Source organism: Amphibalanus amphitrite, unplaced genomic scaffold (assembly GCF_019059575.1).
Source record: "Amphibalanus amphitrite isolate SeventyFive unplaced genomic scaffold, NRLGWU_Aamphi_draft 000239F_arrow, whole genome shotgun sequence".
Lineage (NCBI taxonomy): Eukaryota > Metazoa > Arthropoda > Thecostraca > Balanomorpha > Balanidae > Amphibalanus > Amphibalanus amphitrite.
The window spans coordinates 440000-467684 of NW_024881734.1; the positions used below are offsets into that span (position 1 = coordinate 440000).

General features: G+C 50.8%; 1 protein-coding gene across 1 annotated transcript; it reads left to right on the top strand.

The window, feature by feature from the left end:
* The first annotated feature begins 673 nt into the window (after positions 1-673).
* On the top strand, positions 674-27590 carry LOC122386072. Its single transcript, XM_043374863.1, has 7 exons — positions 674-1119; positions 6207-6409; positions 6929-7052; positions 9362-9508; positions 12914-13057; positions 13422-13568; positions 25347-27590. The coding sequence occupies exons 1-7, from the start codon at positions 993-995 to the stop codon at positions 25988-25990; spliced, it is 1536 nt and encodes a 511-aa protein (XP_043230798.1). The 5' UTR covers positions 674-992; the 3' UTR covers positions 25991-27590.
* Positions 27591-27685: the final 95 nt, after the last annotated feature.

Sequence of the window (27685 nt, forward strand, 5' to 3'; positions counted from 1 at the left end):
TTGTGATTGGTGCCATCCTGTCATCGAATAGGCGGGATGGCACCTTCCAATAGGTATGTATCACCCGGGAGGCTCGGTGGTGCTCGATTTCAGTGCTCGTATATCCCCTTCTCCTTCAAATAGTTAGGTAGCAGATTTTCTGCTATGAAGCTAACATCCCGACAAGAACCCGTCAAAAATAGCCCATAGAAATATGGCCGAAATTTCAAGCTCACTGGATGTATAATACGCCAGCTCCTCTTTTCCATTTGAGGTGGCATTTGGAGCGCCAATCCACTGTGGTGTATGTAGTTTTAACGAGCCGTTTTGACACGGCTGTCGAGGCGCGGGCGGGCGGCGCGCGTCCGCTGCAGCCCGGCCTGCTGGCGCTCCTCTCATCAAAAGCTGGACCACCCCCGGCGAGCCTGAGTCAGCCAGTCGGTCGGGCCAAACCCCACAGAAACATCGGCTACGCTACATGCCGCTACATGACTGCCTAACTTCTCCCGCTCGGCGCTCGCCCCGTGCGCTCCGTGCCGAGCTGCCGCAGCGGCCCCGTGCGCCGGCCGTTGGAGCCGCAACAGGTAGCGGCAGCGTGCGCCGCGCGAGCGCCGCGTCGTCGTCGGCGCGGCGGCGCTCCTATTTCGGGCGGGGGCGGGGGCGGCGCGGCGAGGCGCCGGCCGGCCGAGGCGCCAGATGTGGCCAAGATCGACGCACATGGTGGGCACCCGCCGCTCCCCTGCGAACGGACGCCGCTTCCAGCGGGCCCGCCGCCAGTGCGTGCTGCGAGGGGGTCGCGTGAGGGGTGGCTGCCGCTCCAGTGGCCCAGAGGGACGGCGGACCGTGAGGCGCCCACCGGTGAACTGTGCTAGTTTGGTGGCACGCTATACCCGCCAGTCGGTGCACCTGTGAGTCGCTGACGCGCTGCCGCACCCCGTGCAGTCGGGTCTCGTGGGACAGTGCGGTCGGAGGGTCCTGTGGTGTCTGACGATCGCCAGTGTGACGTGTTGGCGATGGCGGTTTCCGGCGGGCCGGGGCCCCGGTGGTCGGCTGTGTCTCCACGACTTCACTGGCTCTGCTGGCTGGCCGTGAGTCTGCTCGGAGTCACCTCACAGCGCATCTACAGAGAGGACCAGCTGGGTGAGTGATGGGCTTAATTGCTTCCGGAAGCTACTTTGCAGTCGAGAAGCAGCTACGCTTCTTTTCTGCTGTCGGATAGAGTTACTTTCGACATGACGATTGACGGGATCTGATATCCGTATTTTATCTCGTCCCGGGCAGGCCCTCTTTGCGTATGAACTATGACTTTAGCGTAACCCAGCTAAGAAAATCTTAAAGAGCTAGTTATTGTGACACATTTAGTGAATCTTACTTGCTGTGCCATTTCCGGAATCGCTTCATCCGGGAGAAGGTTTCACCAACTGATACTTCATGTTCGTGTAACTAATTTGCCCTTCATAAACTGAATGGTTAATGGTTTGAATATTTCCGGATGTAAATTCTCCCTGTGTGGTGTCATGTTTGCAGGGGTTGTGACTCATATTCAAAAGAAATGACTGGTCAGATTTACGCTGCAAAAGCCGTGTAGCATCATCTCGCTCAGTCCCTTCTGTGAAGTTCAGCTGAGGGGGTGAAATGCCTCAGGAAGCTTTTAGTGCACAACGACATAATACCTAACGAACAAGCGATTATCACAGTTTGTTTTACGCTGAATGATTTCGCTTTAAACGTTTAAGGACTTGGTGATCTCAGTGTTCCTAAAAGCTTTCACTCAAGCTGTCTTTCACTATTTGCGTGTCCTTAAATCCCATCACACGCATCCGTGAGAAGGCACTTGTCCATCTATCAGCACCGGTGGGATGTTTACACCGTCCTGTAGAGCCGATGGAGCGGCTCGCGCGCGCAGCTGCGTTTTTGGCGCCGGGGTCGGTTTGGGATGGATCACCGGCCGGTGGCGGTGTGGGGGTTCAAGGGCGCCCGGAGCGGGTCGGATGTTTGCTCAAACACCGCGGTGCCACTCTGCACACCGCTCCCCGATGGGAGGCCCAGTCGAGGAGCCGTCGATCATGTGCTTAGGGAAACAGAGCAGCCATGCTGAGGTTCACAAATAGCTGCACCATAATTAAATGAGCTAATTGATGCCAGTTATGACGTCTTACCGCCGCAGCACCCAGAAATGGGCAATTCAAAAATGAAGCTTTCTTTGATATCTGAAAGCTAGAACGCTAAGCCATGCTGACGCGGTTGACGTTCAATTATGGAATGGGATTATGTCTTTGTTCTGCTCCGAATGTTTGATATGTGAGCGGTGGAATGGAAAGACCCTACGACCCAGACGAGACGAAAAGTCTTCCGAGGTGAATTTTAAGGGGCAGGTATTTCCCGACGCTGTTTAATGTAAAATCCTGGTTGATATTTAAAGATAACTCTTCTGAGATACGAAATAAACACGGTAAAATATCATTACTGAGACTCGAGTACACTGCAGGCATTGATATAGCAAAGCCAAGACCTCTTTTATATCAGGGTATGTTCCTGGAGTTCAATTAAGGCCGATGGATTGCACTGCACGTGCCTGTCTCGAAACTGGTACACCATTTCCGACACGCGCCCCAAGGAGCCAGGTATATTTCGGGCGTCCGTCGTTATGTTCCAAGCAGCACATTTCAGCACTGATTTCTTTGATGTTTTCCCAGAACCGACAAACTACGTAATCCTCCGTTTTTCGCGCCGGGCTTCGGTGTGCGTTACCAAGAATTCCCTCGGAGGAGGTGAGCTCTGCACTCTGCTCATTCCCCAGAGAGCTGGAAACTGTGGCGTGCAGAAGTGTGTGGGAGTCCGGAGTGAGCAGAACGGGACTCGGGAGTGTGTGGGAGGAGTTAGCAGACTGGGACGGGATGAGAGCACAGGTGAATGTCTGAGGCAGTTCAGTGGGTCCTCATTACACCCAATATGCCAGCTCGATGCGTGCCGTGAGCCGTAACAAAGGACCGATCGCCGACCAAAGCTGCAGTCCCGACCTCTCCGTTCCGCCGTCGGGGTCAGGTCACCTCGGGCACCTCTAAGAAAACCAAATACCTTTCGGTCTGCATACCGCGGGATTATAGCGGGAAATCACCCAGAACTTAACTACCGACTCGGGCCAGGGTGCCAGCTGGCCGAACTCCGCGGCGCCCCGGCGCAGCGGGGGCAGCGGGGCTGCGGGGCAGCGGGGGCGGCGGGGGCGGCTCTCCCTCCAGCCTCCTTGGTCCTATTAGTCATCACCCTCGGCGGCCTGCCCTCGGTGCACGACTGCACGCTGTCTGGTGATGCGGCATTCGGTGACGCACAGCCATTGTGTGTGCGCCGCTGGAGCTCATCAGATGGGGCCGCTGCCATCGGGCGCTTATCTACGCCCGAGGGAGAGATTCCGTGACAGAGGCTGGCCGCACTCCAAACCGCAGAGCCCCTGTGATGCGCGCTGCACGTATACCCCCGTTCCCCACCCTCAGCTTTGTACGCAAACTCACGCGTCAGGTTCGTTGTGTAACATACATACTCACGCTTCGTTGTATGCTTGTTTGTGGAGTCTGTTTGATGCAGCGCGCGGGTGCCGGGCCGCCGGACAGTGCGGCGTTCTGCCGATCAGCTGTTGGTGCTCCTGGCAGACAGGTGTTCGGCCTCCTCCGTGTGAAAGGGGCAGTGTCAGTACCGGCCGCCACTCACGGCTCGTGTTCAGCTGCACCTGTGGCACTGCACCCGTTCACAGACGGCGCACCTGTTAGCAAACAGTGCGTCGTCAGCGAGCAGCAGACCACTGAAAAGGGCTTCGGTTATAAAAATAACATTATTTTTTTTTAGGTTCCTATATGGTTCGAGCTTTTATTTTTTCATGCATAATTTAATTGTTATAAGCTTGTATAAACAAAGATTATAAAACATTATTACTGCATATGGATAAGATGAACTACGGCGGAAATGCACCAACGAATTCTTTTGTTACCTCTTTGAAAGCATTGACGCAGAGTAGGCATTCTTTATTGTTGATTCTAGTCGTAAAATTTAAGGCGTTTATAGGTAGGATGCATTTTATACCTACTTAATATAAGGAGCATAAATTAAAATGCGAAAATCTTAAATAGAAAGGAGCAATAGATATGCCTTTCGCCAACATTGGTAATGCAGTATTGCACCTGCACCGAGTGCTGCACTCGTATACAAAATACCTAAGCACGTTCATTATTTGGCCTCTACCGCGCAGGTAACCACAGGTGGTTTATTTTGGGCGTTGATTCCGAGTCAGTTTCAATGCTGCTGTATGGACTTTGATGGGCACAATTTGAAGCAATTGCACTCCGTCATTTACACTTTTTTATTTTGCGAACTGCGTATGTATTCATCTAAGCATACCTATGGGTATCTAGGTATCATAGGCTAGGCATATGTAACTACGTAGTACGTCTCATCCTCGGATTTCACGTCCAACTTACGTCAAAGAATATAGAATGAGAAGCAAACAGCCAGGAACTGTTGCCCTCTACCTTGACCTCATGACATTCTCGCATCGTCGCTCGTCTTCAGTCCGTGAATCGATGTGCATGGGCGAAAAATCGGTTGTTATCATTTCAAATATGGGTCCTATCTATCCCGTTTGTTATACTGATGGCTTCATTTGCTGGAAATACGATCGACGGTTCAAAAACGCAGCCTTACGGAAGAGCTTCAAAGTTCCCACGGCTATTTTCACAGCCAATACTGTAAGTGAACTCTGGATCTGGTGTCTGCGACGTCGAGGGTGTTTCGATGAAGCTCGTCGCTTGGCCTAGTTCGGGCGACATCGACCAGTAGCTGAACCAGGGAGACGTTTTAACTGAGCGAGCTAGCCCGGCGGGGAGCGGCATCAGCCGAGAGCTCTGTTCCAAACGACCCAGAATGCCTACAGATACCGGGATATTTCGCTCACTTCACTTATCATAAGTTCTCCACTTTCCAAAGCCTTCTGTCCATGCAGTACCCATTCTGTAGCCGATATCTGCCTGTGGCCCTAGATTTAAACATGTTTTCTTTTTTCGTTTTCCTTCTTCCGCTCTCTCCCCCCAACTCTTTCCTTCCCTCCCTCTCCCCCTCTCTCTCTCTCTCTCACTCTCTCTCCTATGTATCCACACGCACTCACGTTTACATTCTTTTATCCACAGTCCTATTTAATAAAACATTTTTGCCATCATTTTCTCTGCCTTCTGAATTGTGTCCAGTATTCTTTTTTTTCTGTTCGCTCCGCCGCTGGTCCACCGTCGTCCTTCACTCGCCTGTGAGCGAGAGTGGGTGCCACTTCAGGTGGTCCGTCGGGCCCTCTCCCATGGTGCTGCACTGCTGGCCCCTGCCCTGCTGTGGGGACGCTGCTGGTCGCTGCTGGTGTTGCTGCCTACCTCACAGTCACCTGAAGGCCGCTCGTCAGCTGGCCTGCGTTACCTGACAGGAGCAGCCTGAGAGAGAGGGACGGAGGGAGAGAGGAGCTCTGGCGCACTTGGCACCGCTCGCCGCGCCTCAGTTTGGCCTGTTGCGAAGCCGTCAGGGGACGGAGCTTCCAAATGGCTCGGAGAAAACGGTGTCACCGCGCCAAAGGTCCCAGAACAAACGTGATTCACGTACTACTGGAAATGTTAATGCGCGAGACTGAAATTCCCTGGAACCGTCCGCGACAGTGTAGCATTCTTGTCACTAGATGGCACTGGCGTCTGACGCCTGAAGTTATGCTGTGCCGTATAGCTCAGGAAGGTGGCTCTCGCGCTTCCACCGTGTGACGAGAGGGACTTGGACATTCCATCTTTACTTATGTCACTCTGTACTGTATCCTGAATCTTTTTGCAACGATCTTCATGCTCATCGCTCAGTCACCATCATACTCGTACATGCTCGTACATATTCGTTTTGAAGTGCTCTTGTCGGTATTGTGATTCAGCCAATCGACCTCTGTGTCGTGTTCCTAGCGCTGCTGCCGGTAATATGGTCTTATAGTCATTCCTCATCTCTATCCTCCATGTTCTGTGTTTCAGTGCTGCTGCCGGTATTGTTGAGCTTATTTCCCCATCTCTAACCCACATGTTCCCCCTGTTCCAGTGCTGCTGTCGATATTGTGACCTTAGTTCCCCATCTCTAACCCCATGTTTCCCCTGGCTCAGCTGACGGCTCTACTGTCGATGTTGTGACCTTAGTTCCCCATCTCTAACCCCCTGTTTCCCCTGTTCCAGCGCTGCTGTCGGGTACGCTGCGCACGTTCCAGGTGGCTTCCTGTGACGGCGAGCTGCTGCGACTCGAGTGTCCGGCCGGCACCACCGTCTCCATCCAGCTGGTGCAGTACGGCCGACTGGCCACCAACCCGACACTGTGCGGATCGGCGGCCGACATGCGCCGCTTCAACTACACCGATTGCATGGACAGGAGCGCGCTCAAGGTGAGCCAGGGGATGGCGACGCCGGTTTACGGGGTTTAACGGGGGTGTAGTGGTAAACGGGGGGGGGGGGGGGCGAGCTATCAGTAGGTATAGGTCAAATGTAAGATTGATGTAGGATCATATGTGTATAGTTGTGTGCGAAAACTCTTAAGTTTATATATCGTGTCAAATTTATGACCCGTGAGCTGCCATAAAGGGAGTTTTTCGGCGAACCTTTTCGTTGCTGATTAAACAAATAACTTTAAGTAAATGTTTATATAACCGCCTAACCTTTATTTACGGCATCGCGCTGGTCGTGTGTCAGAGCTGCGATGTCTCCGGTGTGACAGTCGCTGCGAGACTCCGTTATGACAGCTGCCGATTGTCATATGACAGTCAATTTTGAGACTGCGACAGCTACCATGTGATAGCCGCTGCGAGGCTGTGTTAACTGCTGTGTGACAGTGGCTGTGAGACTGTCAGTTGTGACAGCCGTCATATGACAGTCTCTGCCAGAGTGTGACAGTCCCCATGTGACAGGTGGTGATTGACGCCTGCGTCGGGAAGCGCCAGTGTCAGCTGCGTACCTCTGCTGCCCTGTTCGGGGTCGACCCGTGCCCGGGTATCAGCAAATTCGTCGAAGTTGCCTACAAATGCCGACCGAGTGAGTACTGCCGCTGTGCTACCTCAACAGTTCCTCTCACATCCCATCGACACGAGTTTTCTGTGTTTTCAGTTACGGTCATTTATCGTGCTCTAACACTCGCCTGTGTTGATATGTCGTGTCTCGCACATCCGGCCACCGGCAGTAGAACATGTTTTTGTAAAGTCCGTCGGCTCGTGGGAACTAGCAGTGCCGATCCACAGGAAGCTGCTGTTTGCATTTTACACATTCACTCCGTCGGGAACCATCTGAAGTTACAAAAGAAAAATAAACGGTGAATAAATAGGAGATGCATCATATCCACTTTAACCCAACGAGCGTGCTTCTGCTTTGGAGTTGAAAGGGTAGCGAAATCCATATCCACTGATATTCTTGTTGATTTGGCGCATTAGGAAGTTGAATTTTCTATATCGTTACAATGCCCACCAGGGCATATACCTGCACATTGAGATCGTACTATTGGTGTTGACAGTTATTATCTTATATGCTATTGGTCTCATGATGAGGATTCTATGGACTATGGTGACTAGTAGTTTGGATCAGACATGTGCATGGATCCGGGAAAATCGATCTGGGATCTGATCCCACGGATCCTGATCTCGGATCCGACGGGATCATAGATCCAGCTCTGTAATTTATCGAGAGATCCGTAGGGATTACAGATCCGAGTCTCATTTTTTGCCTGAGATCCAGTGAGATCATAGATCCTCACTTATTTTTGTCAACACATATATCCCAAAAAAGCACTTGTTTCAACTCACAAACGTTCTGTTTTAGTGATTTTATGTGATCGCACGTCATAATCCATAGTTTTGTGTCACTTATTGGCATAGAAACCCTTTAAAGCATGGTATCAAATGAATGTGGTGCATGGTGGGATCCACTCAGAACATAGATCCATGTTCTTAATTTATCGTCAGATCATATGATATCATAAATCCAAGATATATTTTTCACGCCGGATCCGGTGGGATCATATATCCCAATCTGTACTTTGCTTCGAGATCCACTGAGATCATAGATTCATCACTCGGACCCATGCCCATGTCTGGTTTGGATGTGCTTACTTTTGATTGGATGTGTCAAAAATAAGTGAACGTGTTAAAATGCGAGAATTTCCTTCCATTGCCCGTTTCAACTCGTTCTTCGCTTCGTAAGAATAGTCCTGCAATTAAGCTGGACTCATTTTCTGGCGAAGTTCTTCGATTTCCAGGACCAAAAGAGACGAAAGTTAAAGCTCTTCAGATGCCGTTAGATGACGTATTTCCGATGTTGCGGGTAGTTAACGACAGCTTAAGCCTTGTAATCCCTTTGATTCCGCTGTCGATCTTGGACACCGACATTCCATTTGGTCTCGAGGAGCGGCCATTTTAGTGAGAGCCGGCACATGCTCTAGCCATCTAGGACGTCCGATCTTGGCTAATATCGCAATCCTAGCAATGGACACAGCCCACTAGCTCCGCAGCGAAAGATCGAGCGCCACCAGACAACGCGATGGGGATCGGTTTCAGCCTAGTCGGTATTTGATCTACGTGATAAGGTACGAAATCCGAGCTTGATAAGACTTGAATGAATTTGATACGTGATAAATTCCATGCAGGGATATACATTATACCATATAAATGCTAGGCGTGCATGTATGTAGGCAATTAGGCGTAGGTGTGCAGTTAATGGTGAATATTTACGGAATTTTGGTATTCCAACCAAACCATCATCGCGTGGGTTCGTCTCAGTCGAGCGGAAAAAGCTGGGCACCCCGTCCGGGCCGCCTAATGAGCTGTTATTTTTAGCGCTTCCGGATGGCGGCATCTGCCCGCACTCACACGCGCCTAAACGGTGACGGGTGCGCAGCGCAAAACACGCCGTTAGGTGACACGGGGACTGCGGAGTGCGCCGGGCAGCGGCGGCATCGACGCTCCAAATGGCCTCGGCTTTGACGGCTTAATTCGCGGGATTCAAACGGGATGTGTGCCCATATCCTGTGCTTAGTATTGTTGGTGCTTTTATGGTGCTGGCGCAATATTCGAGCACACTTGTTTTGAATCTGATATTGTGTTACGTAATTTTCTCCCGGTGACAAATCCATTATTTTATAAGACAAAAGGTTTATTACTCTTGCCATTTCAGGAGTTTGTTATGATTATTGCTGAAATGTGAGTTTTTTTGTTGAACCCGATTACTTATAGACTTCCGTTTATCAATGAAAGAAATACTTTGATGACGAAATCGCATTTTGAATAGCTTTGCAATGTGCCACGAGACACGATTCTGAGCCTATGTGTGACGCCACACGCCATGTTTCTCCGCAGCCGAGTTCCGGACAAAGGTGGTGTGTCAGGGCCAGCGGCGACCCATCTACTGCGACCAGCACCGAGTGGCCATCTACTCGGCCTCGTTCGGCACCGAACGGCGGGGATCTGTCCACTGCCCCCAGCCGCCGGGCGTGAGGCTTACTGGTGAGAACAAATGAAACACTACACACACCCACACACAGAGACACACTATAGACACTACAGAGACACTACAGCACTACACATAATAGCATTGTCCACTGCCCCCAGCCGCCTGGCGTGAGGCTTACTGGTGAGAACAAGTGAAACACTACACACACACTCACACACAGGGACGCACTATAGTTACCAGCACTATACATAATAGCACTGTCCACTGCCCCCAGCCGGCTGGCGTGAGGCTTACTGGTGAGAACAAATGAAACACCACACACACACTCACACACAGAGACACACTATAGACACTACAGAGACACTACAGCACTACACATAACAGCATTGTCCACTGCCCCCAGCCGCCTGGCGTGAGGCTTACGGGTGAGAACAAATGAAACACTACACACACACTCACACACAGAGACACACTATAGTTACCGCACTACACATCATTGTCCACTGCCCCCAGCCGCCGGGCGTGAGGCTTACTGGTGAGAACAAATGAAACACTACACACACACTCACACACAGGGACGCACTATAGACACTACACAGACACTACAGCACTACACATAACAGCATTGTCCACTGCCCCCAGCCGCCGGGCGTGAGGCTTACGGGTGAGAACAAATGAAATACTACTCGTACACACACACACACACACAGACACACTATAGACGCTACAGAGACACTACAGCACTACACATAACAGCACTGTCCACTGCCCCCAGCCGCCGGGCGTGAGGCTTACGGGTGAGAACAAATGAAATACTACTCGTACACACACACACACACAGACACACTATAGACACTACAGAGACACTACAGCACTACACATAACAGCACTGTCCACTGCCCCCAGCCGCCGGGCGTGAGGCTTACTGGTGAGAAGAAATGAAACACTACACACACTCACACACAGAGACACACTATAGTTACACAGCACTACACATAACAGCACCGTCCACTGCCCCCAGCCGCCGGGCGTGAGGCTTACTGGTGAGAACAAATGAAACACTACACACACACACACTCACACACAGAGACACACTATAGACACATCACTACACATAACAGCACTGTCCACTGCCCCCAGCCGCCGGGCGTGAGGCTTACTGGTGAGAACAAATGAAACACTACACACACACTCACACACAGAGACACACTATAGTTACAGCACTACACATAATAACATTGTCCACTGCCCCCAGCCGCCGGGCGTGAGGCTTACTGGTGAGAACAAATGAAACACTACACACACTCACACACAGAGACACACTATAGTTACAGCACTACACATAATAACATTGTCCACTGCCCCCAGCCGCCTGGCGTGAGGCTTACGGGTGAGAACAAATGAAACACTACACACACACTCACACACAGAGACACACTATAGTTACAGCACTACACATAATAACATTGTCCACTGCCCCCAGCCGCCTGGCGTGAGGCTTACTGGTGAGAACAAATGAAACACTACACACACACTCACACACAGAGACACACTATAGACACTACAGAGACACTACAGCACTACACATAACAGCATTGTCCACTGCCCCCAGCCGCCTGGCGTGAGGCTTACGGGTGAGAACAAATGAAACACTACACACACACTCACACACAGAGACACACTATAGTTACCGCACTACACATCATTGTCCACTGCCCCCAGCCGCCGGGCGTGAGGCTTACTGGTGAGAACAAATGAAACACTACACACACACTCACACACAGGGACGCACTATAGACACTACACAGACACTACAGCACTACACATAACAGCATTGTCCACTGCCCCCAGCCGCCGGGCGTGAGGCTTACGGGTGAGAACAAATGAAATACTACTCGTACACACACACACACACAGACACACTATAGACACTACAGAGACACTACAGCACTACACATAACAGCACTGTCCACTACCCCCAGCCGCCGGGCGTGAGGCTTACGGGTGAGAACAAATGAAATACAACTCGTACACACACACACACACAGACACACTATAGACACTACAGAGACACTACAGCACTACACATAACAGCACTGTCCACTGCCCCCAGCCGCCGGGCGTGAGGCTTACTGGTGAGAACAAATGAAACACTACACACACTCACACACAGAGACACACTATAGTTACAGCACTACACATAACAGCACCGTCCACTGCCCCCAGCCGCCGGGCGTGAGGCTTACTGGTGAGAACAAATGAAACACTACACACACACACTCACACACAGAGACACACTATAGACACAGCACTACACATAACAGCACTGTCCACTGCCCCCAGCCGCCGGGCGTGAGGCTTACTGGTGAGAACAAATGAAACACTACACACACACACTCACACACAGAGACACACTACAGTTACAGCACTACACATAACAGCACCGTCCACTGCCCCCAGCCGCCGGGCGTGAGGCTTACTGGTGAGAACAAATGAAACACTACACACACACACTCACACACAGAGACACACTATAGACACAGCACTACACATAACAGCACTGTCCACTGCCCCCAGCCGCCGGGCGTGAGGCTTACTGGTGAGAACAAATGAAACACTACACACACACACACACACACAGAGAGAGACACACTATAGTTACAGCACTACACATAACAGCACTGTCCACTGTCTGCAGCCGCCTGGCGTGTGGCTTACTGGTGAGAACCGGGTAGAATAGAACTACGGCAATGTAACTCAGCACAGCACAGTCCAAGGCAACGATTCGACAGGGGATGACACGGCACATAACACAACACAGAACACAGCACAGTACGCACGGTACAGGACAATTCATTACGTCGACAGTTTCCAGCAAGAACAGAACATCCTAAGTGTCTAATTTTTTGAAATTGATATTTTTATTCCATTCGACTCAGCTCGTCGAGCTCTGAGTCGAATGGTATAATAATCTCAATTAAAAAAAATGACACTTAGGATGTTCTTGCTGGGAACTGTCGACGCATACGGTACACTGCGCAATCATGCATAGCCGATAAAGCATTACATGACCTTGCATTTAACTACTGAAACTTGTGTGAACACTGAACAGCCATCAATTGACTTGCGAACATGTGGCTACGTTGGAAAGCGAAGTGTGCACTGTGCACCTGCCTATCGATCTCAAGTCTCAGAACGTTTGGCTTATTGCTGGGAACTGGTGTGTCACTGCGATCATAAGCGTCTGAAGAAACTTCTATATAACTCTCGAGGAGTACCTTTAGCATATTTTTATAGTTCAATGTGTCGCTTGCAGCTCTTGTGGTTGAGTCCGATGCTTATCACAAAATGAGTTAATCGGAACTTATCTGTCCGGTAACCCCGCACTCTTGCGGTTAACCGCACAATCTGGTTAACCTCACATGAATGCGATGAATCTGATTGTTTCTCATTTTCAGATTGTCACTCGAGTCTGACCTCTGAGAAGATGATCAGCTGGTGCCAGGGGAAGCCGAGCTGTGAGCTGTCGGCTGACCCGGAGCTGTTCACACGCTCCTGTCCGCCCGACCATAACATGTACCTCACCACAAAATATACCTGCGGTAAGTACCCGAGTCCCGACCACAACATGTACCTCACCACGAAATACACCTGCGGTAAGTATCCGAGTCCCGACCACAACATGTACCTCACCACAAAATACACCTGCGGTAAGTCCCGATTCGATCCCGATCGGGTTAGATCGCCCAGCGGGTTAGCGGACGGAAGTAGAGTGTGAGAAACCGAGGACGAATGCGGCACGCAATGTGTCTTTGAGTTTGTATGCCCACAAGGCGCAACGGACGTACCGTTTGTTAGTTCGATGCTCCGGCTACTTTGATTTTATTATTTTAGACGAACGAATAAGCACGACTCTGAACATCGCATTTATGTAACGTTCATATCGGTTTCTGTTTGACTTTACAGTTCCTAAGGAGATATTGAAGGAGCGATACGCCTCACAAGTGGATGAAGATTACCAACAAAATATGACCGAGGCGCCCTCTGCTGAGCTGGAGGATCCCGTCGAACCGTCCGAGATGGAGGCGCGCGACGTGCCATCTGTCGACGAAAGTAAGTACTAGTGGTGTGTGATCCTGCCACCGTGCACCGACGAACCGTGCCCGGTGTCACGAACTTCCTGCACATGGCCCTTGAGACCAGGTGACCAGACCACTTCGATATTTGAACTTGTTTTTTTACAAACATCACGCGCTTTCTAGATAGCGTTCTCCGTCGCGCGCGACGAGGAATGCTTTCGAATTTCGGCGATAAATTGTATGTAAAGATAAGACAAAAAATGAATCCATTTATATTTTATTTTAACTATAGGTACACATCGTATGCATTTTATATTTATATTGATTTTCCATTTACCTGAGTAACTAGTCCAACACTGAATGTGCGCGTGTCCTGCCCTGTGTGAACTCTGTCCTTCCGACGCTGGACATACAATTATCATGGAAGGATGGATGATGCGAGCACATCAGGCAGTCGGTGTAATGGCCCGCCAGCGGGCGCCTCGCTCGTTGGGTGGGTGGCGCTACACACTGGCAATATTGCTCCTTGGCATGTGTTGGTACGATTGCCAGACCCGTTTCGCAGGACGAAAGTTGTCGCTGTGCACATAAACATGAGCGGTCAACTGTGATCAACGACACGCACTTGAAACATTTATTTATTTATTTTAATATTAAAAACTGTATACCTTTATTGACCAAAGACCTTATTACACTTCTGAGACACACAGCTCATCGCTTTACTTAGCACCAACCTACTTTGTTGGCAGTTCGAGATTGCTCATTGCGTCATAGTTCATTACAATTAGAAAAGACAACTGGATAATGGCCACAACTTAAAGGTTTCAGCTTAAGTATGCAACTATTTTCTTCATGTCGGTCCCCAGTGTTGCTTAGTTGCGAAGGAGCTGTTCCCACTCTCCACTAACCCGAAAGCCACGGAAGACTCGTCCGCAGAAATATCAACTTATAATCTTTCAACATTTATGTGACGGTTACGCCCTTGCTCGTCTTGTTTCGATTCCTCCGTCACCAAACAAATGATGTTGGGTTCACGGTGCTTTGTTGGTTGAAACTTAAGTTTGCATGTATCTGGTGATCCCGGCAATATCTGCGTGCACTGTAAAGTGCAACATGAAATAACCAATTAAATTAAACTATCGCAATCCATTCAATTCAATCGCAAGACTACTGTGCTTCCCATGCTTGGAGTGCCTGTAGCGTAAATGAATGGGCCGACGTTAAAGGGACCCTCCCACCTTAACATTAGTTTTGAGTTGAGATAGCCAAATTGGTGGCCATGGCCTGCAAATACCGGTTTGGGCACTCACAACATCGAGAAATGCTTTAATTCGAAGATATGGAATTTCAAACTTGCAGTTTTCGGATTCTAAGGGGCTAATGCATTGGTATGCCCCCTTAGAATTTGTGACGTCAGCGGAGATCTAACGGTTTTTAAATCTTAGACTAAAACCATCGTTAACACGTGGTGGTATACGCTGCTTTGCGCGCAACGTCTGCCGCACTTTAAGGCTGCCAAATTATTGCTTCCAAATAAAGTCGCTAGTAACAGGGAGATCCCAAAAAGTAAACAAAAGTAAAAGCCTAATATCTTGAAAACCAGTGAATATTTTTCGGTGAAATTTGGTAGAAATTCGTTTTCGCTCTTTCTGAACCAAGGGACATCACTTTCATGCCAATTCATTAACTTTTTTGAAGGTGGGAGGGTCCCTTTAAAATCATATTTAGATATTCATCAAGCAAACTATCAAACTTTAACGACTGTTTGCTAACGAACTTTTTCAAACGACCTCCCCTTACATCGCTTACCGAGGCCGCTCGAACGTACTGTACACAGTGGCACAGACAGTTGGATGGTCGGGGCAGCTGCAACATTGAACCGCTGATTGGTGGCCTGTGTTTGCCGGCCTGCCGCTCACCAATAATGGTCGCGTAATTGGCCTCATTGTCGACCAGGGCCGCCGGGTGCGCGTCAGTCCAGGGAGGCCGCCCACGACAGGTGAACGACCATTCAGCCGGCCACTGTGATTGGTGGCGGACTGTGACAAAACCGGCGCGACCGGCAGGCGAGCGCCAGACAAAGGCGGCGTACTAGGCGCTGACTCCTGGAACAGCCCGTGTTGCGCTATAGTTCACGGTTGTTTAGACGAACAATACTCAATAGTGAGTAAAGGTAAAAAAGATTAATGATCTGAGCTGCTATTGATTGGTGGATACTGCGGCGCTGTTTTCTGACCGCCCCACCGCGGCTCTGCTTCTCTGTAGTGTTCTCTACTGTTCATAGATGGCGTTGCTAGTTGACGCCTGAATCTATGCTGTGCCGCAATACGCAAATATGCGAATGACATCACCAGTCACCACGCAGTGATGAATGGCAAAGAGTGGTGATCTGATGTCAATATTTCATTTAGATAATTGTCCAGCGTCTGAATGCGGTGCGTTAAAATTTATCGCTAATGCCAATCGAGCCTTGTTCCGATGGTTTATTTGTTCATAGCGACGCTAAAGTGATGTCGGTGCAGACGGTGTTGTCGATACAATTTGGTCTCGGGAGATGGCACGGAGCTCTCTTCTCTGAGGCAGATGTATTTCATAGCGTGTTAATCAGCTCGCCTGCCTCTGTCCTCAACCGCACATTACGCTACAGGCTTCACCATCCAACAGCGGTCGTATTCTCGGATGACACGAATGACCTCCCAAACGACTTACATAACTTTTTTAACATTCCACCATCCTCCGAACGACGTGCGTCTCTATCATGCCACAGTCCTCCAAACAATGTGCGTCGCCATATGAACATGTCACTGTCCTCCAAACAGCGTGCGTTGCTATATGAACATAACGGGCCAATCGAGTGGCGGCCGGCGGCCGCGCCTTCTGATCGCAGCCCAGTAATGGATTGTCGCCGCTCCAATGCACGCGTAGTCATATTTTATGACTGGGCGTCATTGTGAATGTGCTGGGACTGGTGGGGACTGGGCAGGGGTGACAGAGAGGTGGGCCAATCTGTGGCATGGTGGTGGTGGTGGTGGGGGCAAAGTAATGGCGTGATCGGTGACGTTGGGCTGGGGTCATCTATACCGAACTGCGACCCATACGTCTCTGCATATGTAAACCCGTGTTTACTGAAGGTGAATCGACATACTCAAAAGTGAAGAAAATTACATTGTATTTAGCTTTAGATTACATTTTAACAGAGCCAGGAGCGCAACCTCACTCCTAGAGCTCTCGATACCAGACTCCCCGCCCAAGTCAGCCGAACACCTGCCGTGATCAGCTGATGGGCGAAAACATAGTGCACCATGAGATGCTCCGATCGCGGCATCCGCTATATAAAACATTATACTAATTGGTCAGTAAAGCCGAGAGCATGAGTAAGAGTGTTTACCATTCTAATAATATGCCGTACATAATAAACACATTTTAATTGCAGTATCTAGGACAGCTTCGAGTTCATACCTGTAGCAACAATTGAATAGCAGACGATCACGCGCAAAACCGTTGAATTAAATTCCTGTCCAGACATCATATGGTCACCGGGCTCCTCTCGCCGGTGAAACAGATAAACTTTAATCGGCGCAAAGCTTGCCGATTACACTTCTCCCTCCTTTGAATGAAAGGCGTGCACTTACATCTAGAAACACTCATTGACACATGCGATAACATCAGCAGTTGCAGCACGCGCCACACGACACCATAACACCGTGGTCGCTAAATGATGCCTGGCAGCATCCGGCTGACGTGGACTGGCAGTCAGCAACAACGAAAAACACAAACACGTCATCGCGCAGCATCGCTCACTTATCAACTAGCTAGCTGAACAGGTATGGCTAACCGTCAATGATGGCAATGGGTACCCTGGGTCCCATCCCAAACACAGGCTAACCAGACCATGCTATTTACATCCCATGCCATGATGCTCTGAACAGGCTGCTAGAGGGCTCCTACTCAAACTGAGTTTAATGACATTGACATGTCAATCAGAAACGTCCCCAGGGATTGACCGAATCTAGCTCGAAGCGCACACTCTCTTTCCATAAAGAGTTAAACAAATCTGTCGCACTCCGGCGCCAGGAGCCAACCGATTGCCTGCTGAGCTAGTTAAAAGGAAAATCAGGGCGACTGATTTTACGTTAATTTGAGCGCACCTCTTACCTCTTGCCTTTTGAAGCATTCATGTTAATCAGGCTACCTACAAGCCTGGAACAAAGCGATCAGGCGGTCGAGTCCGTCGCTCGGACCGTCTGGCTGGCACCGGCGGCGGTACCTCAGACCTCGGGGGTACCGGTCGACACTCGGGTGTCGGCACCGCCATCTGGTCTGTGCCGGACGATTGCTCCTCAATCGCCGGCTCCTTACCTTGCACAGCTGTGCCGGTGATGGGCAATCGTGCCCAGGCTGTGACACCAGCCGGGTCATCCGCTGACCCACTGTCCACGGAGACCGACTCTATCTCTGCTGGCGGCGTGGTCTGAGCGCGTGTCACCGGTGACGCAGCATCAGCACCAGCCCCATCCTGACTCTCAGTGACCTCTGGCTCAGGTGGGGTAACTATCGGCTCAGTTCGCGGCTTCAAACGATTATGGTGAACCAGTAATGTTTTCCTGGAGCCCGTGACCCTGATACGATAGTTCAAGTCCCCTACCTTTGCTACAATCACCGCAGCCTTCCACGGTCTCACAAACTTGTAATATTGTCCCTTAGGAACCACAGCTTTGTGCAAAAATACCAAATCTCCCTCTTTGTAGTCAAGCTCATTCATTCGTTTTTCGTAGAAACGTTTGTTTTTCCCATGTGAAGCGTCAGATACCTGTAGCGCATGCTTGTGTGCAATTCTCAAAGACTCGCGTAGCTTATCTACATATTCAGTGACGGTCTGAGATTTGCTCGCGACTGGAACCTGGAGCTCAGCCTCCACAGGCAGGCGCGGCTCTTTACCGAACATGAGAAAATACGGACTGTAGCCCAGCGCACTGTGCTCGAGCGATCTGTACCCCAGCATCAACAATGGGAGGTGCTCGTCCCACTGATCGTGATTGGCGTCGAGATACTTCGAAAGCATGTCGAGCAGAGTCCTCATCATCCTCTCGACCTTACCGTCACCCTCTGGATGATAGGCACTTATCTTTGTTTTCTCGATGCCGAAAAGACGACACATCTCGGCAATCACCTGACCCGTGAAATTGGCGGCACAATCTGAATGGAGCTTCCTCGGGCACCCGTACCTGGAAAAGAATTCGCTTACCAGAGTGGACGCTACTGTGGTGGCCGTCATATCCTTCAGCGGGAACACCTCACACCAGCGAGTGAAGTGATCGATCACCACCAACAAATGCTTATGACCACTCGGCGTCACTGGTAGGTTAGTCAGAAAATCGATCGCTACCGTCTCGAACGGCTCGGAAGCATGCAGTTCACCCAGCGCGGCTCTCGGTCTCGGCACCGGCTGACTTCTGGATGAACACCGCTCACAGCGCTTGCAGAACTCCTTGACGTCTGACAACATCCCTACCCAGAAGAAGCGTCGGGTCACTGCTGCGTGTAGCCTGTCCGGTCCGGGGTGACCGGCGGTCGGGCCGCTGTGCAGTGACGTCAGCACACCGGTCACGAGAGATCGCGGAATCACCAGCTGCAGCTGAAACTCATCTCTCGCCCTCCTGCGGTACTTTCGGTACAGGACACCGTCAAGAAGGGTCAGTCGGGACCACTGTCTCAGCAGGGGACGCAAGGACCTGTCGACACTGCGGCGATGTGGACGCTGTCCCGAAGAAAGATGCTTCACGATCTCTGAAATTGTTGCGTCCTTACCTTGCTCGTCTTTCATGAAACTGGTGGACCACAGATTCGCATTGATCTGATGGCACCGCGCTTCCTCAGTCTGCACGCCTGCGTCAGCTGTGCTCTCGGGGCGCCGGCTCAGACCATCAGCTGCTGTATTAGTGGCCCCCGGGCGATAAGAAATATCAAATTGATAATTCCCCAAAACTTCAAACCACCTGGCTAGCATGCCGGTTGGGTTCTTAAAGTTCAATAACCACTGCAGACTACTATGATCAGTACGTAGTTGAAATCTCGCTCCCTGAAGGTAGTGGTTAAAATGTTGCACAAAATGAACACACGCTAATAACTCACGCTTCGTGGTAGAGTAATTTCTCTGTGACTTTGACAGCGTCTGGCTGCCGTAAGCGACTGGACGCTCGACACCATTCTGCACCTGCAGCAAAACGGCTCCCATACACTCTCCACTGGCGTCCGTCTCCAAAATGAATGGACCTGCCTCTGAATCAAAACGCGGAAACGCAAGCACTGGTGACTCGCATAAGGCCTTCTTCAATGAATCAAAAGCAATTTGAGCGCTGTCTGACCATTCAAACTTTTGATCCTTAATCGTGAGGCGGAACAGCGGCGCTGCAATATCCGCAAAGTTCTTAATGTACCGTCTAAAGTACGAAGCTAGCCCAAGAAAACTGGACATCCCCTTGGCTGATCTGGGCACAGGCCAGTCACGCACCTTCTCCACCTTGACAGGATCGGCCTTGATACCCTCCCCTGACACTTCATGTCCCAGATAGGTGACCTTTTTCCGGAAAAACTGACACTTTTTCAAGTTCAAAGTCAGCCCTGCATCCATGAGACGACTCAAAACACAATCCAGTGACTCCAGAACACTCTGAAAGGTTGACCCGTGCACAATGATGTCGTCAAAGTAACTCACACATTTTTCCGGTGCAATATCCCCTAACACTATGTTCAGCAGACGAGCACAGCTCGCTGGCGCTCCTGCGAGACCAAAACAAACCCGTGTGTACTGCAGACACGAGAAAGGTGTCACGATCGTTGCCTTTTCTCTGTCCTCCGGTGCAATTGACATCTGATGGTAAGCCGAGTTCATATCAAGGGTACAAAATAGCGACGATCCCGACAGCGCATCTAACGTGTCATCAATTCTGGCTATCGGATAGGCGGGGACTCGCGACACAGAATTCAATCGACGCAAATCGGCTACTATTCTCGCCGACCCGTCCTTCTTACGAACCACGCAAATTGGTGACGCCCACGTGCCCTCTGACTCCTCTAAGATCCCCTGTCTGACTAACTCGTCTAGCTGAGCCTTCACCTCCTCTTTGAGGTGCGGCGGAATTCTGCGTGGGGCCTGTCTGATCGGAGGGCTGTCACCCGTATCGATACGGTGCTCCACCAGAGTGGTGTGGCCCACGTGACCATCGAACATTGACTCGTACTTTTTAAGGACGCGAAAAAGGGCAGCTCTCTGTGATGACGTTATATCTACTCCCTCTAAGTTCACTAATTCTTCCAAGTTCACAGACTCTTTAAGCTCAGACTCTTTTACTTTAGGCTCCTCTGAAAACCCTACCTCTAACTGAGCCAGCTCAGCGTGCTTGGGTACAGTAACAAAACGATCAGAGTTGTTTCGCAATACTAATGGAACGCTCGTGCCAGACACTTCCACTATGCTCCTCACAACCTCTAATCCCGGTTTATCCCAAGAAGGTTCAATCAGAGCAGAACCCCTGTAGTCACAATTGTGAGAAAATCCACGAACCACCGTCTCACTACCGGGTGGAACGGTAATATCTTTGCCCAGAACCACGGTTCCTACAGTCACTGCCTCCGCTGAAACAGATCGAACTGCCTCCGACGGCACAAAGCTCAGGCATTTCCGCTGCAGATCTATTACACACGGTTGCACGTGCTGAAGGAAATCAATGCCAAACAGGCAGGGCACATCAATCACATCTGACACATAAAAGGGAACAGTCTTTTGTACGCGACCTATCTGAACGGAAAGGACAGTTCTCCCTAGGAGAGGCAACTGTTCCTGCGCGGCCGTCCGCGCCCGTGTCGCTGTCATACTCAAAGTGGCGTTCGGTAAAGCATCAAACACTGCCTTATTAATGATACTTATCGTTGAACCCGTATCCAACAAACAGTTACACTCAACCCCACAGATCCTAGCCGGGAAGGTCATATCTGGGTTGAGCTGTACGCTGTCACCAGCATCACTTACTGTTCGGGTGTTGCCGCGGGACCCGGCCTCGGGCTTTGACCTGGGCCCCGGTCGGCGTTTCCCGGCGGATCTTGGCACACGGCTGCCAGGTGTCCCTTCTTACCACACGAGTGGCAGGTGCTATCACGAAAACGGCATCGGGACCGCACGTGATCAGCACCACCACAGGCCCAGCAGGCGCGCGCCGGCGCCTCGTTTGCCCGGGACGGCTGCGACCCGCGGCGCCGTCCGGTCCGCTCGGGGCGTCCGGGGCCGTCCAGACGCCGCTCGAGCTGCTCGATGCGATCGAGTATCAGGCGCAACATCGGCGCCTGCACCTCTACCTGACGCACTGACGCGCTTCGCAGCACCTCAGCGCTGCGGATATTGCTCACCTTTTGCACGGCGGCTGGGAAATCAGTAATTCCCGCCATCACAATCTCTGAGCGATATTTCTCGGGGACGGCTGACAGAAAGTAGTTAAAAAGTAGACCATCGGTCGGCTGATCTGGGAAGGAGCGCCTTACCAGAGACTTAAACCGCACAAGGAACTCGTCCAGAGACTCGGCGGGGTCATACTTTAACTCGGTCAGACGAATGTGCGCGTCGATTGTGGTCCCCACTGTGAACGTTTCCCGCAAACCATTGAAAACGCTGTCCAGGGATCCCTTCTGACTCGAGCTCAGAGCATCATAAGCATCCCGTGCAATGCCTTCTAGGGTCAGTGGCAGAAAAGAAAGCTGCTGTCCCTCATCCCAGCCCTGAAGCCGACCAAACGTTTGAAAATCCTCACGGAAACGGGACAATGAGCCCTTCCCACCGAAACGGGGTGCCGGTACAATAAAAGAACTCATTTTAAATTCCTGTTTAGGTACCACATTAACTGGTTAGCCAAACCTGACCTAGCTTTACAGTGAACTCCAACACCATTTCCACTGCGTATTCACTTTGATTTTTTCGCACATTGCTCTGACACCACTACTGAATTGTTCATTGTCAAACACTCAAAACACAGTTCACCGACCCCGAAATCCCAGTTCCCCAGGCACAGTACCGTGAGTGCAGTGAAGGCCAGTCCTCTCCATCCGGTGCCTTGCCTGCTGCTCCTCGAATCAGCTGACGCGGTCCCGTGCAGCGCCAACGGGCCGCAGTGCTGGGCAGAGCTCCGAGCCGAGTCGCGGTGGGCGATACGGCCGGCTGGTGCCGATCACCAGCAGCGAGGAGGTCGGACGCCAATCGCTATGGCGGTGCCGACTCGTCACTCGCTCACCACTCGCGCACCAAATCACTGAACACTGCACACGGAACTCGCAGGCCGCAGCAGCGCGACGGCTGGGCCGAGATCACCGCAGGCCACTGCGCACTGATCGCTGTCTCTCAGCCTCCTCACGGACGTCACCTCCATCACAGCTGAGACTGCAGGTAACCGGTACCACGAAGATTGAAGAAGCAGGGAAACAGCGCAGCTTGAGACTAGGCTCCTCTTGCTTCGATAGCCCTTGGCTGATCGATCTCCATGACGGCTCGTAACTGGTCCATCTTGCGATAAACTTGATGAAATGTGTTGCAGCAACGGCGCTCAGTAGTCAGTCGACACTTGCAAAGCCAAGTGGACCGAGGATCAGTCGACCGTAGCACAGCTCAAGAAGCGGAGCTCGGTGCTAGCGGGAACAGACGGCACTGCTGGACAGTCGCCGTGCAGCGGCCAACATGTCGCAGTCTTCAGTCGGGACAAAAGGCGACGTCGACCGACCTTACCGGCTAACTGACAACTCGTCAGAGTGTTGCAGAGCCGGAAAACCAACAGCAGACATCTTGTACTGGCGATAGCTGCTCCGAAGATTTCAAACAGTCAGTTGAAAACTTGATTTCTTGAGGCCGCGAAAACCGAGGACGTCGGTTCGGGCTCCAATCTTCATTTCGACTAAGTCGATCCCACCGCTGCCACCAAATGTAAACCCGTGTTTACTGAAGGTGAATCGACATACTCAAAAGTGAAGAAAATTACATTGTATTTAGCTTTAGATTACATTTTAACAGAGCCAGGAGCGCAACCTCACTCCTAGAGCTCTCGATACCAGACTCCCCGCCCAAGTCAGCCGAACACCTGCCGTGATCAGCTGATGGGCGAAAACATAGTGCACCATGAGATGCTCCGATCGCGGCATCCGCTATATAAAACATTATACTAATTGGTCAGTAAAGCCGAGAGCATGAGTAAGAGTGTTTACCATTCTAATAATATGCCGTACATAATAAACACATTTTAATTGCAGTATCTAGGACAGCTTCGAGTTCATACCTGTAGCAACAATTGAATAGCAGACGATCACGCGCAAAACCGTTGAATTAAATTCCTGTCCAGACATCATATGGTCACCGGGCTCCTCTCGCCGGTGAAACAGATAAACTTTAATCGGCGCAAAGCTTGCCGATTACACATATGTGTGCACGGGTAGGCAGCGAATGCGTGCGCGAGTGGAAATTGTGAATGTGTTTTTGTTTTGTATGTAGACTTTGTTTGTGTTTGTAGGACTATATCTGTGTTGTATGTATTAATGCGTGTTAGTATTGTATGCCGATTTTTTGTCGATGTTTTTGTTGTTGTGTTGCATGAGTGCTCACTGCATGGCTTGCATCGCTTCTGTGCGTCTCTAATAAGGTTTTGTGTATGCTTCATCATCTGAAAACATTTCAATTTATTGTGTGCTATAATGAGGTGCCACTGGGTGTTGAGTTACTGCTCAGATATCGATTGACCCCCGCCAGCAGCCTAGCTGGCCTTAATGAGACCACTTATAAGTTTTCGTGGCGACCAACCAGGTGTGAATAGAGCCCCAAACTGGCCAATTATTCTCCGTTGTCAAGAAACGGGGTCGCCACATTGTAGCATATTAAAGGGACCCTCCCACCTTCAAAAAAGTTAATGAATTGGCATGAAAGTGATGTCGCCCGGTTCAGAAAGAGCAAAAACGAATATCTACCAAATTTCATCGAAAAATATTCACCGGTTTTCAAGATATTAGACTTTTACTTTTGTTTACTTTTTGGGATCTCCGCTGTTCCTAGCGACTTTATTTGAAAGTGCGGCATTTGTTGCGCGCAAAGCAGCATATACCACCGCGTGCTACAAAACGTTTTAGTCAAACATTTAACGGACGTTCGAAAGCCTGATGACGTCATCAGACTCCCGTAATGGTTAAGAGATAGGGACCACGCTGGTCCCACCCTGCAAGTAAAGGGAAGAAATTTCTTGAACACCATAAAGCTGCGGGGGTTGCGACCAGGATAAATGGTGGTTTCTGAGCCTGGCCGCAAACTTGGCTATCTCAACTCAAAACTAATGTTAAGGTGGGAGGGTCCCTTTAATGGGACAGCTATCGGATCTCTTCTGCTGAGCCGAGATTTATGAACTTGTGTCATGGTATGGTGTCCATTAATTAGGCTATCACGAAATCGAGACAGCTCTAACCTACTTCGTTATGAGGGCGCCACCGGTGTGTCAGGACAGGTGTTCAGCTAGACCATCTTCTAGCCACGCTTGGTATGGTGCTGATCACTGACCATGCTGTATGTATATTATATAGCCGCCTCCTGAGCATGTTGCGGTCCGTTTCTCCACTCAAGCCTATCTGCTCTGATACCGGCCGCTGTGTGTTTAAGACGGCCAATAGCGGCTGATCCTGCACCTAACGTCTCCGCTATGTGTTTCAGACGGTCAGGAGCGGCTGATTCTGTACCTGACGCTCCTCGTCTCCCTGCTCTAATGACTCCCCCTTTGACACCTGCCGCTGTGTGTTTCAGACGGCCAGGAGCGGCTGATCCTGTACCTCACGCTCGGGGTCACCGTCTGCCTGCTGCTCGGCCTAGGGTTCCTGGTCGGCCGGCTCTGTATGCGGCGAAAGGCCAAGGACGCTGGCTCGGAGCCTGCCCCGCCCGGGTTCACCGGCTTCCAGCGGCCGGACAGTGAGCTGGACCTGTCCATGGGTCGCAGCACGGTCGGCTCGGGACACATCACACCACCGCCGCACGCCACCGTCAGCTTCCAGCCTACTCTGCCGTCCGACCCTTCCCGGTACCATGTACCGTGCCGGGAGAGGGAGAGGCACTCCCCTGTCACCTACCGAACAGCGCCGAGCGACAACTACAGCACGGCCTACTTCGGCGCCGGCACAGGGGGCTATCGAGAGAACCTTATCGGAGAGCACTCTTCGGCGGGAAGTCTGCACAGAGGCGCCGGCGACAGTGTGCGCGGTCGCGACCCGGTCTACGGCAGGTTCAACCGACCGCTGGTGCCGGGACCCGGCGACGAGCTGCGCAGTGCAGCGAGCAGCGACAGCGGAGACAGGCAGGCTGCGAGCCCATTTGAAACCCTAAAACGGTTGGATGCGTTGGAGCGGCGGAGGCCGTGCCAGGCGGGCTCAGACTCGTCATACGGGTACAGTTAGCTGCGCCGCGGGGCTCAGTCCTAGCCTCACCGCGCAAATAGACGGTCAGAGTGGGGCGGTCAGAGCGTGACCTGAGACGGCCAGGGCGGCTAGAGACGGTCATAGTGAGATTCTGTGACTGAAGCCGCGTGGCGCAGTCACTGGAACACCAGTGAGAGATAGTTGAACTGGCACCAATGGACGCACTTAGTATTGGGTCATGGGTGTCATTTTTGTGCTTTTGAATCGGTCATGCTGGTGACAAAGTGACAGATTCACGACGTCGTTTAGTACATGGCGTTATTGTGAAGGTGTGCGAAGCTGTGCCATCTCGTGAAACTAGTGACGTGTTGAGGTAGTTCACTGAACTAGTATGTAGATCGTCACAGAGCCAAGTTAGGTCGAGCTGACAGTGACCAGAACTACTTATAACTCGAAAGATGGGTTCGCTATTCAAGAAAATAACGACCATGTCTTTTGACGAAGAGTGTCTGAGGCTTTGTGGCTTGAGCCAGCCCGGCCTTAACTGTGTTGTACATGTCATGTCGGTATTGTATGACTCGTGCGTGTATATGTGAAATGAACTGTATGCATCATTGCATCCTCAGTTCGACCCACCTACCTGCAGAGCTATATATTGTGGCGTGATGCGTGTGGTGTATATCCGAGACTTGCTCTGGTGTGTTTGAGACAGGGAGGTGTCTTTAGCTCAAACGTATAAACGTTTAGACATGAGCGGCGTGACGCCTCCGTCCACTGGTTTCAATCAGGGTCCTCTACATAAATGAATTAGGTTGCAAATTATTCATCCGTTACTAATGAAAATTTTAGAGCATTTCTGTCTTCATCTAAAAATACGATATGAACGATGCATATGTAACTTATCGTGCTTGTATGTGTTTGAATCACAAAGTGAACACTGTTTTAATCGTATCTGTAGTCTGGTTTGCGTTGGTAGCCAACCGGCTCGCCGAATTCCTCGACGCTGGCGTTTAATTCACTCTTCGCAGAAGAGCGCTGTTAAATGACACAGGCCACCAGGTGAGTCGAGCACTGTCCTGATGAATTGGCAGCCCTGTGACGTCGTAATGGCGCCGCTGGCTGTGTGACGTCACGGCCAGGTGACTGCACCGTCTCACTGGCCAACGCAGGGCCCATGGCGAGGGCCGCGGTGTGTCGCATTAGGCACTTGTGTTCTGAGAGCGTCTCAGATTCGGCAGATTACCTTGACATACGTCACACAACTGTGTAAAAGGTTATACGAGTTTGGGTAAAATTGTATAAAAAAGTGTTGGTGCCATCAAAACGAAAATATGAAACCGTGTGAATGCTCGTTCTACCTGTTTGTTGAAATTGGCTTTGTTGAATGATTCGATGATGTTCGGTAGAGCGTTAGCGATGCCTGCTACGTTTAAGGGGATGAACGCAAACGCAACATTTTCGGTGGACTCCGGACAAAATATCAGTGACTGTACAAATGGGTCGAGTATGAATCGGCACCAGGTGAATGGCGTTGCTTGTGTGAACTGTTGACTGATGTAAGTACATGGCGCGTTTCATTGTTAACTGCTGAGTGAAATTGTACGGAATATGAACGTGTCCAATGGAATGCATTTTACAACTAAAGGGTTTATAAGGTGATGAAATGATGACGCATTTATTCTTCCAATCAACTGAGCTTTTAACATGTCGTTGCACTAGCCTATTGCTTGCTTA

Coding starts and splice junctions, on each gene's coding strand:
- LOC122386072 (XM_043374863.1), top strand. CDS start 993: ATGGCGGTTTCCGGCGGGCCGGGGCCCCGGTGGTCGGCTGTGTCTCCA. Junction 6,410..6,928: donor TGGACAGGAGCGCGCTCAAG/GTGAGCCAGGGG, acceptor CCCATGTGACAG/GTGGTGATTGACGCCTGCGT. Junction 7,053..9,361: donor TGCCTACAAATGCCGACCGA/GTGAGTACTGCC, acceptor GTTTCTCCGCAG/CCGAGTTCCGGACAAAGGTG.